Source organism: Meriones unguiculatus, chromosome 9, assembly GCF_030254825.1.
Source record: "Meriones unguiculatus strain TT.TT164.6M chromosome 9, Bangor_MerUng_6.1, whole genome shotgun sequence".
NCBI classification, from domain to species: domain Eukaryota; kingdom Metazoa; phylum Chordata; class Mammalia; order Rodentia; family Muridae; genus Meriones; species Meriones unguiculatus.
The window spans coordinates 62,495,242-62,507,583 of NC_083357.1; the positions used below are offsets into that span (position 1 = coordinate 62,495,242).

At 46.4% G+C, this 12,342-nt stretch overlaps 1 protein-coding gene and 1 pseudogene across 3 annotated transcripts in view; one reads left to right on the forward strand and one right to left on the reverse strand.

Moving 5' to 3' along the window:
• Fbxo16 (F-box protein 16) overlaps positions 1-12,020 on the forward strand; it is a 46,517-nt gene extending 34,497 nt beyond the window's left edge. For 2 of the 3 annotated variants that reach the window (XM_060391337.1, XM_060391336.1), the window contains one exon: positions 11,757-12,020. In XM_060391337.1, the coding sequence (XP_060247320.1) occupies positions 11,757-11,927 (171 nt within the window). In that variant the 3' untranslated portion in view covers positions 11,928-12,020. Of the gene's footprint in view, positions 1-10,967; positions 10,994-11,756 lie in introns of all 3 variants that reach the window. The other variant, XM_060391338.1, reaches the window with a different exon arrangement.
• Positions 4,297-5,196, reverse strand: LOC132656494 (prohibitin 1-like; annotated as a pseudogene).
• Positions 12,021-12,342: the final 322 nt, after the last annotated feature.

Below are 12,342 nucleotides of genomic sequence, written 5' to 3' on the forward strand. Positions count from 1 at the left end.
CTGTGCCCCTGTGCCTGGCCACCAACCCACCAGCTGACATCTCATTTTGATCTTTCCTTTCCACCAGGTTGAGTATAAAACACACACCTTCGTCTCTATCGGACTTTTCCTTGGAAGTTAGTCCTTGCTTTCCAGGCCTTGTCTGGGCTGGGGATTTCAGAAATCTGTTGAGCCTTTAATTACCTGCTTATACTCTCTAATTGCCTTAGATAAGACCCGCAGCTAATTCCAGCCTCCAGAAGGCAATTACCTTCTTCACCTCTTTTCAGGATCACTTTACTCTTAGTATCCTGTCTTTTTCTTTTCTTTAATGTTTCTTTTTGCCTTGCTAAATCAAATAGGAGGAGAGAAAAAAATGTATGCCAAGTGATTCTGGGATGGTGTGGCAGAAAGAATGGAAGAAGCCAAGGTTCAGTTCGGTTTCAACTGTAACAGTCAATCTTTTAGAGTTTCTGTCTTCCTGTGTATGAAATGAGAATTTGAATGACAGCATTGTTAAAGAGTATACTAGGCCGGGGGATAGGAAAATAATTCATTGATAAAATGCTTGTCATGCAAGAATGAACCCCTCAATTCAATCCCTAGAACCCATAGGGCTGAGAGGGGGTGGGATGAGCCAGGACTAGGGGCATGTACTTGCAATCCTTAGAGGCAAAGATGAAGGGATGTCCAAAGTTCACTGACTAGCCAGCCTAGCCAGATTGCTAAGCCCTCTGCAGGTGGGAGACCCTGTGTCAAGAAACAAGGTAGATTACACCTGAGGAGCCACGCCAGAGGTTATCTGGCCCTCAGCTGCAAATGCACACACTTGCATAAGCACAGTCCAGGTGAAATCCTGACTCTGCAGGCTCCCCTGGGCTTCTCTTGGATGTGTTCGTGCCTCTCTTTCCCCTTTTCTGGAGGCCACAACTGTGATTAAAGTGACATTAAATAGAATACCAAAGGTAAGCCATTCCGTTTATGAATCCAAAGTTTAAGCCAGTAATTCTTGTTTACTCTCTCATTGTCTTCTTTGAACTTTGGAAAATATGATTCACTAAGACTGAAGAAGTTACAAAAGAGAACTTAAAGTGGTTTCCTTGCCAACTGTCTTCAATAACTGCTTTCAAATTCCAGCAGACTCTCCCAGTTTGTTCTATAGCATCTATTTGGTTTGGATGTGCAAAACTACACATTTCCACAAGAGAGATTTTAAGTAATTTCATTCCACCAAGGAAACATCTGGGGATTTCATTTGGAAAGAAGTAGAAAGAATATGCCATACATGGAGATGAAATTGGGTTCTTTTGCTAAGTGGCATGACTGTGGGTGAGTTAGTCTCTCTAAGCCTCATTTTCTCCATCTGTAAAATGGGATATGCTGTTTATCTCACAGGGTTGGTGTTCACTCATAAATATAAAGTATAAATCAAGAGCCATATTAGTTTCTTTCACTACTGTTGTGATAAAAATACCCTCACAAAGGCAATTTAAAGAAGAAAGCATTTATTTGACTCACAATTCCAGGTAACACTCCATCTTGTCAGGGCTCACAGCATTCAATGGTTTTTCTAGCACAAAGTTTCAAAGTCTTCCATAGTCTTCCCACAAAACAGTTCCAAAGGCCCTAGGAGCCACACAGTCTGGCTTATAAGAGCAGCAAAAACACACCTCGCTACCAATTTCTGTCTCTTTTTTTGTTTTTCTGATACAGTGTTAAAATACTCTGACAAAAGCAACTTATGGGGAAAAGGCTTATTTAGCTAACAGTTTTGGGTTATGATTTATCACTGTGGGGAAATCAAGGCAGTAGGAACTTGAAACAGCCAGTCACATTACATTCACAGTCAAGCACAGAAAGCAATGAATAAATGAATGAATAAACTTGCGCTCAGTTTACCCTCTCCACACTATACAGTCCAGCATTCCTTGCTCGGAATGGTCTCACCAACAGTCAAAACAGGTCTTTAATTATTATATATTATTTTATATAATAATACAATAGATAATTAGTTAACTTAAGACAATCCCTCACATATAGGCTCAGAGACCCAACTCCCAGGTGATTGCAGATTTTGTCAAGCTGATGACCAGCATTAGCCATCATGGGCACCTACAGTGTGTTTGTTTTTCTTGTTTACTTTTGCTATTCAAGAACACAGCGTAGAACTCAGGCTAGGCTCTAATGCCCAGTATCACTATTTGAGTATCTTGGAAATTTAACCCAGGGCATTTAAGCTTTCTGGAGACTATTTCCTCATTTGGAAAAATGGAGACGGTTAATAGGACTGTATACAGGGTTGGGAAGAGGTAAGGCATTTAGCATAGTCCTTAGCTCAAAGTGGGCACCTGCCAGTAGTTGCCAGTTGTGGTAATATGCGTGGCACATCCCTAGAGTCTGGAAAGCTCTGTGTCCTCCTTTAATTTCTGTTTGCTGTATATCACTCTGATGTTAAGCACCTTACAGGAGGCTAGGTTTATTTGACTCACGATTCCAGGTTCCAATCCATTGTTGCAGTAAAGTCAAGACAGATACTAGAAGCATCTAGCCATGTCCAATCGAGCAGAGAGAGAATGGATGCATGCATGCTTGCTGGGAATCGGCACCTCTCTACACTTACAGAGGCCAGAACCCCAAAGCCGTGCCATCCAATAACAACAGACCCCCACAGACACGTCCATAGGCCAACCTGATCTAGACAGTCTCTCTGAGACTCTTTTTCCAGGTGATTTCAGACTGTGTCAACAACAACACCTAAACATCACACTTTCTGATTGATACCAAGGGAAAATTCTATACCTGATCTCCTAACATGGGTCACAGTAAAAATTAAAGTACGTTAAAGTACTGATCTTCAGGATACATGTATGAGGTGTACACAAAACATCAATGAATTTCCTTTGTAGACTCAGGGCTCATCCCTAAGGTATTTCATCACCCATATTCAAGTATTCCAAACTCAAATACCTCTGCTCCCAAGCATTTCAGATAATGATTGCTAGCAGCAATAATGTAGTAGCAGCAGCAGTTAAAAAAAAAAATTCACACCTGCGACCACAAAGCAGGTGTGAGGGACAGCTGCTGAGAGACAGGGGGAACTGGAGGAGAGACCAGCCCTCCAGCCAGAAGGTAGTGGCCAGGGGCTCCAACCAGTCTCAGCAATGCTGGGACTATTCCCATCTTCCCCAGTTTCCTTTCCTTCCTGCTCTGCTTTCTGAAGTAGGGGAGGCTGTGGCTATTCATGTGCTGGCTAGCATTTGGGAAGCCCTGGGTGCAGCCCCCAGCACCGCGTAAGCTGAGCGTGGTGGTTGCAGAGGAGAAGCAGAAGTTCAGTGTCAACCTTGACGACGGAAGTTAAAGACCAACCGAGGCTAGAAACCCTGTCTCAAAACAGAGGCAGACTGAAGTGCGAGCCGTGTTTTCTTTGCGCACACGCCTCTGCCCCACTGTGCATCTGTGTACACATGTATCTGTGCACATTCTCCGCACTGTGCCTCACTCCGTCTTCCCAAACGGAAGCGCAGAGTGTGCTGAATACACCAGCCCCAGTTCTGGCTGGCAGCTTTGATGCCTAAAAGGAAAAGGCCCGGGAACCTTGTCTAGAGCCTGCATTTCTCCCTTGCTGCGAAGAAAGCTGAGCGTACATTCTGTCTCTTTGCCTCCCGGGTCGGCATATTAGATACAATGAATGAATGACCTTGGCGTTGCTCACTAAAAGGAGGCTACGTGCTTCTCTATCACCAGGCATTTAGATAGGTGCCAAATGGCTGTTTAAGCCAAAACATTTGGCACAGAGTAGCATCTACTTAGGATCTACCAGAAAAGAATTTTTGCTTGTGAATTATATGTTATTAGTTATATGCATATCCATGATGACGGGTTTAAATCACGGCTACCATGGTGTTTAAGCTATGTATGAATGTGGATAGTGGGAGGGAGCATCTGGCTGTGCATCTGTGTTTATGCGGTCTGTGTACGTGTGTGTGCATTTGTGTACACGTGCGTGTGTGTTTGGATACGCAGATGCATGCATGTATATGATGTGAATGAGTGTATATGTTACATGTGTGTGCGTGTGTATGCATATATGTGTGTATGTGTATGCATGTGTATATGTATATATGTGAATGTATGTGTATGTGTGTATATTTGTGTATATGTATATGTTTGTATGTGCACAGATGTATGTATTGTGTTACTATTTGTGGATATGTTTTTATATGTATTGTGTGTATGCACGTGGGCTTGTATATGTGTATTACAAGAATTTTTTTAAGAGATCTGAAGTGATTTTACTTTTATTTCCTTCACCTTAAGCCAATCATGAAATTTCATGGTGATTTCTGGGGTGGGGCAGGACAATCAGGCCGTGGCCTGGTTGGCCTGGTCCTGAAGCAGGGAAGCCTCCCTGTGGACGCTGGAGGAGCACGGACTGGCCTGCTGGCAGGCAGGCGATGTTCCGAGAACGGGAGAGCTGGTAAGCAATGTCCTCCGCAGCTTCCAGCCTGTGCAGCTCAGCCAGGCCATCACCTGCTGTGGCCAGTGAGTTGGCCATCAGCTCAGCTGCCTTGGAGTCACCCTCAGCAGAGATGATGGCTGCCTTCATCTGATGCTCGGCCTCTTCCACCACGAATCTGGCCCTTTCCGCTTCCTGCTGAGCCACCTGTTTGGCCTCCACTGCTTCTGTGAACTCCTTCCCGAAGGTCAGCTGTGTTGGGGACACACCATCCAGAATGAGCCCAAATGTGGCTGCTCTCTCTGTGAGGTCATCGCTGCCTGGAGACCAGCTCTTGCTGGGTAATCAATTCTCCAGCATCGAAGCAAGCCACCACCGACTTGAGGATCTCTGTGGTGACAGATGGCGGCACCTGCTCGTCCTAGTCCTCGCCGATGCTGGTGTAGACTCGAGGAAGCTGGCTGGCCACTGGCTGGAAGAGGATACACACGTGATGCTGACATTCTGCAAAGTCTTCACTCCCAGTGGCGACCGGCATGTTCTGTGGTCGAGCGGCAGTCAAAGATAATTGGTTTCTGTACCGAAGAGATGAGAAAGTGAGTCCCCTCCCCCACCACAATGTCCTATACTCCACGGACTCGGTCAAAGATGACAGCTGTGTGCCCAGCATCCACATTATATAAGGCAGAGTTCACCACGCCTCCTGCAACTGCTAAAGCCAGGCCGAACTCTCTGATGGACTCAAACGCTCTGGCAGCCATGACTCTGTCTGTTGCGTCCACTCACACCCGCTTGCACTCTGACCTCCAGGTGAATCTCCCTAGCCTTGCATACCGTGCGTGCAGATGTGAATGTTCTGAAGCAGGAGTCAGCACACTGTCCGGGATGTATGGCCTGTGCATGTTTTGCAACATATCTGCTTTATTTCACCTACTTGGAAGGCTGAGTGGTATAGACTTGAAGTCTTGGGCTAAAATTTCAAAATCCTGGCTACATTGCTTCATCTTCCTTCCTCTGCAGCTGACGGTTTTGCCTCAAGGAAGCGAAGAATAAAGCCATGCTTGAGGCATCTTTGGGTCGTGCTGATGATCTCTCCCTAATGGAGCCTTCCTCTCCACTGACAGTCCCCAGCCGATGCTCAGATCATCACGGACAAATAATAATAATAACCCCCATTTAGACACAGCGTTATATGTCACTTGAACTGGGAGTCACAGTGCTATATGTAAGAGATACAATTCCTAGACGCTGAAGGGGGCGGTGAGGTCTTCTACAAAGTAAAGATTTGCCATGTTCCACCCCCACCTCTCTGACATGGAATCTCATTATTGGCCTCAAACCAATGAACTCAACTGATCCTCCTGCTTCAGCTTCCCAAGTGCTGGCACTGTAGGCCCATGCCTACGATTGGCTCTGCCAACTTTCTTTTCTTTTTCCCATTACAGAAGTGCTGGGAAGATTAGGTGAACTAATGGATGCTTGATTCCAGGCTTACATTGACGACCATTTGCTTTCTGGAAGAACTACGGGCACACCTTCCAAACTCTCCTTAGTACTGTATTTCCTTATTCTCCATACTCACTAAGTACATTACCTGACTCTCTTAACTGATTCCTGGGCTTATCCAATGGTGTGGTTCATATGGCTGATCATTTCCAAGTGGCTACACATAACATGAAAAAAAAATTTTTTGTTTTGGATTTTTTGAGACAGGGTTTCTCTGTTTAGCCCTGGCTCTCCTGGGTTTTGGACCAGGCTGGCCTCAAACTCCCAGCAATCTGCCTGCCTCTGCCTCCCTAAGTGCTGGGATTGAAGATGTGTACCACCCGGCTGATTTTTTTTTTTTTTAAATCAATTACAGGATGGAAAAATGTAGGTCTGTGCACCAACTTCCTCATGTAGACTGTTTCCTGCTTGCCACTTTCCCAGGGTACTACTATGGGTCACCAGCTTCAACAGCCTGCGGGTCCCCACTTTTCCAGGATCCAGGCTATAGCCAGCATTTTCTGTCCTTATTTCAGAGTCTACCTGCTGCAGCCATTGCCCTGTAATAAAAGAAGGCGCCACTAGGATGGGTCTCACTGATCCAACAAGTATTTTGCAGGCAGTGAGTGGACTAGGCACTAGGACACAGCTAGGATAAGACACAGTTCCTGCCAGGCGGTAGTGGTGCAAGCCTTTAATCCCAGCACTCAGGAGGCAGAGGCAGACAGATCTCTGTGAGTTCAAGACCAGCCTGGTCTACAGAGAGAGTTCCAGGACAGCCATGGCTACACAGAGAAACCCTGACTTAAAAAACAAAACAAAATAAGACACATTTCCTGCCCTCAGGTTGTTTACAGCCTCGCGGGGGAAACCTCCCAGCTGAGGAAGAAATAATTATCTGGGGTAGGCAACTGTACCAATGTTCACTCACCGAGGCCAGAAGCTCAGCAGACATGGCAGGTCTGAGGGACGTGTGGACCCCATTCTGAGGAGGTCTGAATGGAGGAGCTAGAATTCAGAAGGAAGAACAGGTGGAACAGTAGATCCAGCTGTGACGATCTAGGTACCAACTGCCAGGAAGGAGGCCAAATCCAGCAACCCTACTGTGGAAAGGCTGAATTTATAGCAGCTGTGGTTAACTGCACAAGTCCCACAGAAAAAGGGGCCAATCAACATTGCGTGGTGAGTGGGGGATGGGTTTGCTCGGTCGCACCTCTATCGAGGAAGCTGCTGGCACTGATGACTGCTGGGGGAGCAGGAGTCATTTTTCTTCAGTGGTACGGCCACTGATAAGTTGCCCACGTTCCAGTGAGCACTAATTAAACTCAGAGAGTTATAATAATAAAAATGTAAAAGCCTTGAGGTTAGGGGGGAGACACTGGGAGAAAGGGGTTTCAGAGGGAGTAGGAGGTAAGGAGGGTATATGGGGTGAATATGATCAAAATAAATTATATGCATTAAATTGTCAAAAAAGAAACAAAAGCATTTTTGAAAGAGAGCAACAATATCTGACCATATGTTTATGTGCTGACATGTGTGTGTTCCTATGGACGACGCTTGTATTTTACATGTAGCGTAAATTTGCACTTAGATTTATTGTGAACACTGTGACTTCACACAATACCTTCAGAAGGATATAAAGTAACAGATAGCCTTGGTTGGCCTTGTAAGGGGGAACATAGGAAATGAGTGGGAGGTTTAATTGAGCCCTTTCTCATCTTTTGAATATTAAATTATGCAGAAAAGTGGCCTTTGAGAAAAATAAAGAAGTTCCATTTACAGTGAGGGAGGAAAATCTCCAAGGCCCTGTTGGAGATGCCTGTTAGGGAAGCAGCCCTGTTTAGGATGGAGGGTTAGTGAAAACAGAATCAGCCTCAAGTGTCCGGGGCTCAAAGGAACCACTTGAAGTTAGGAGTTCTGTCACCTTCCTAAGATTTTCCTTGTTGCCAAGTTTATTTTTGAGAGGGTGAACATTTTGGGGATCTTACAGCAAGGTAGCAAAGATCAGTAGGAAAGAGGTTTGGGGAGCCCTGGTGTTGGGATAAAGGACATTTCGACAACAGTCAGGTGTTGCAGACCAAGGCCCAGCCCTCTAAAGCTTTTACTCTTTAATATATCTTCCCTGTTTTTTCTCTTAAATCGTATGGCTTGTGCTTGTAATCTCTTGGGTGGCTGAGGCAGGAAGATTGCCATAATTTTAAGACTAGCCTGTGCTATATTGCTAAGTTCTAATTCAGCCTGGACTATAGTGTTAAGACTTTGTCTCTAAGACACACCACACACACACACACACACACACCAATAAAAAGCAGACACTAACATCTTAGACTGGGTCTAGGGAGATGGCTCTATTGGTAAAGTGCTTGCCTTCCAAGCATGGAGACCTGAGCTTGATCCCCAGCACCTATGTAAGGTGTATGTGGGGCAGGGCTGGTCATGGTGGTGGACACTGTAATCCTGAAAATGGGGATGGGGGTGTTAAGACAATTAATAGGGGCTCCCGGGCCTCTCTTGCTAGGCAAGTGTTAGGCCATTGAGAGATCCTGTCTGAGAAATCACATGGGTGGTTGTCCTCCTTCCACACAGACATCCACACACCTTCTTGCACCCACACGTATGGACTCTTGCGCACACATGTGCACTTACATACCCCCCCAAAAAACCAAACAGACAAACAAAAACCCAGTCTTACACTGGAGAGGTCTGTAACTGTTTTCTGGGACGAGAGGAAGAACAGACATAAGAAAACCAGCTTCCCAGAATTCCTCTCAGCAGGAAAGAGAAAGCCAACTTCTGGACAGGTGGTGACAGCTGAGGGAGCGAGGCAGTGGGAGCCCCTGGGACCTGCCACCATGAAGAAGGAGAGCAGCGGCAAAGAGCCTGCCTGGGCCTGTGGCTGCCCAGGGCTCCGGAGCAAAGGGTTCCTCAAATTCAGTGACAGATAAGCAGGGCTCAGTAATAGGATTAAACCTGAGAGTGTTACAGGTGAGGGGAGACTAGCCCGTTCTTGTTATCAGACAGTCGGGCCTCGTCCTCACTCAACAGGCAGCAGCGCTTTGAATTGTTCCCTCCCGACAGGGCACAAAGGAGATCTCCAGTTTATTCTTCAGCCTTATGTGGATCTGAAAACAACTGGCAACAGTAGCTCTATGGTTTGTTTGGTGGCTTTGTTTTTGTTCTCCTTTTTGGGGTGTTGAGGATAGAACCCAGAGTCTCGTGTGTGCTCAGCAAGTGTTTTACTATTGAGTGTTCTCTCTTTCTCTCTCTCTGTCTCTCAGTTTTTTCAAGACAGAGTTTCTCTGTGCAGCCCTGGCTGTGCTAGAACTCACTCTGTAGACCAGGCTGGCCTTGAACTCACAGAGCTCCACTCTACCTCCGTGTCCAGCTTTATTTTTCATTTTTGAGACTAGGTTTAGCTAAGTTCCCCAGGCTGACCTAGAGCTCTTTCTGTCGCCCAGGTAGGCTTTGAATTTTAACCTTCCTGCCTCAGGCTCCTGAGGAGCGTGGATCACAGGCCTGCATGAGCAGGCCACCCCTTACAGTGCTCTTAAAACAACACTGAAAACATCAAATGGGAGAAGGCTCCATGCCCTCATCCCCTTGCTCCCACCCTCAACACTTACACATTTGACCATTGGAACTTAGCTACTGGCTACTTCAGCCCTACTTCTGTCTACCTTTCTGGGGAGAAAATCACCATCCATATTCTGGACCTGTATAGACACTCCTGTAGAAAGAAGCAAGCAGTCAAGGCCAAGATGGATGACTTGGTGATGGGATTCCGCTGGTGGAGAAACCCCAGAAGATGAAAGCATTCACGATAGGCAGATTCATGCACACGTGCAATCCCAGCATTGGAGGCAGAAGCTGGAAGACTGCTGCAAGTTCAAGGCTAGCTTGGGCTGTTCTAAAAAAATCTTATCCCAAAACACAAAGACAGGGCTGAGGAGATGGCTCAGTCAATAAAATGTTTACCATACAAGCATGGGGACCTGAGCTTGATACCAAGCCAGTAACCACGTAAAGGTTGACCATGATGGCACATGACTGCAATCCCAGCTCTGGGGAGATAGAGACAAGAATGGTGCTTCCTGGACAGCCAGAAAGCTGAATCAGCAAGCTCCAGGCCAACAAGAGACCATGCCTCAGAAATCAAGGTGGAGAGCAACTGAGGAAAGCATCTGATGTCAACCTCTGGCCTCCACTTGTACATGTGTGTGAAAACAGATATAATACATTAGAATCTCCAAGTGTACTGACCTTGCATGCCTATAATCCCAGCACTCGGGAGGCAGAGGCAGGAGGATCAAGAGTTCAAAGTGGCCAACGGGGCTATATGAGACCTTGTACACTGAAGCCTCTAGGAGGAGGTGGGCCTTGAAGGATGAGTTAACTGTTAGGAATTCAGTGCCTTTCTGCACAGTGCATCCTTGAGGGATGGTGACAGGACAAGTTAGCTGGGGGGAGAGCAAGTGACAGCAACCACTGACTAATGAAGCAAAGAAAATAAAGAGTGAGATTTTTTCCAAGATTTAGAGGAAACCCGCACACATGAGTCAGAGCATAAGATGGATTAATAGTTTCACGTGATCTGCACCTTGCCTGTCAAGACAGAGTGGAGAGGGGCAGGGGGCTGGGATGCTGTGAATCATCTTTCATCACTATGCAACTGAAGCCAAGGGAAAGGCAAACTGTTTGCTTTGGGTTTTGTGTTTGTTGGTCATGTTTTGAGTCAGGTAACCTAGAACTATGTAGCCCAGGCTGGCCTTGAACTTTTCAGCAGTCCCTCCTTCCTCTAAGTTCAGACAGCTGGTAGTTAAGATTTATGCCACTGTGCTTGGCTCAAGGGCACATTTTTTAAGTTTAATTTATTATCTGAGATAGGGTCTCACTATGTAGACCCACTCTGGCCTCAAATCCACAGAGGTCTACCTGCCTGGCTTCAAAAGCAAATGTTATAAGCACATTGCCCTCTCTTGCCTCAAGCTCAGATTGCCTCATCTTTTTACTCTCTGCTCTTCCTCTTCCGTTTCCTGCACACGGCCAGATGTCAAGGAGAGATCTGTTGTCGCTGTGAGTTGGGGTTGGGAGGTCAACCTGGGCCATTTGCCTCGTTAGAGACGGTGCATGCAGAGGCGTAGGGTGAAAAGTGCGGGGACCGTGCTGGCACTCCCTGGCGTAAGATGCAGAGGTTTCCAGTGCCAGCTGTGACACGGAGCTGTGCACTGTGGACTGTAGCAATCATGCTTATCCCTCCCTTTCAGTTACTTGAAAGTGGAGATTGTGAATGCCGCCCTCCCTCCTTTCTCTTTCATGGTTTTCTTAAGGTTCGTGTAAATTGTGGTGGGGATTGGGGAGATAGCTCAGTCTCTAAAGTGTTTGCCTTGCAAGCTTGAGGAACTGAATTTGACTCTCAGCGCTCATGTAAAAAGCAGGGGACGGTGGTATGTGTTTATAATCTCAGCACTTAGGAGGTCGAGATGGGTGGACCCCGGGGCTCACTACCCTAATTGATGAGCCCCAGACCACTGAGAGACCCTGTAACAACAACAACAACAAAAAGGTGGGTGGCTCTTGAGCAATGAACTCAGTGTTCTCGTGTGCATGCACACACACACAGAGTTTGTAGGAGCTTTTATGAGGGTAAAAATTTGCTGGTTGTAGTTCAAAGTGAAGACTGCATCGGAGTGATATAGAAGGCACTGGGGAATTCCAGAAATCCCCATCTTCCTTATGACTGCATTACGTTACATCGTATCATTATAAGAAGCGTAATTGTGTGGCTTCCTTTGGTGCTTTAATAACCTTCCCTCTAATGGTGCTTTTTCTTCCCTAGATGTCCCTGAGTTCCCCTCCTAAAGTTCCAGTTCGTCTCGCCTGGCCTCTTCATCTGCCAATGGAACTCTCAGATCCTGAAGCAGCAACTAATATTCTCATGGAGCACTTTCAGAAACACCCTGGGCTTCAGTCATCCCCCTCGCAGGTTCCAGAGTCAAAGCTGATTTGAGGGTAGAAAAGGGCTTTTCTAGAAATGACCAGGTATTCATCACAGCTGAGAGTTGGATTCTAGCTAGTCCATTAAACTCTTTTGGTTTCAGTACCTTGTTGTGAATGGACCTATGAGTCTGTGCATCTCAGGAAAAGAGACTGAATGGCAGAAATGGTAACCAATGCAGAACCTTGGAAATACGGCAGTAGAACCTTGGGTTTGATGAGGGGACATCTGATGGTCTTATAGGTGATACTACTGGGAAAGTCAGGGTCCTGGAAGGGAATGACACCCCAAGGCTCCTTGAACAGTTGGTAAAGGAGATGCTTAGGGCGTTGGGCTGCAGCACCGACCAAGAGGTTTCAACAACAGAAATGTATTAGCTCACAGTCTGAAGCCTGGAAGTCTGAGATGATGGGTCAGCCAGTGACGC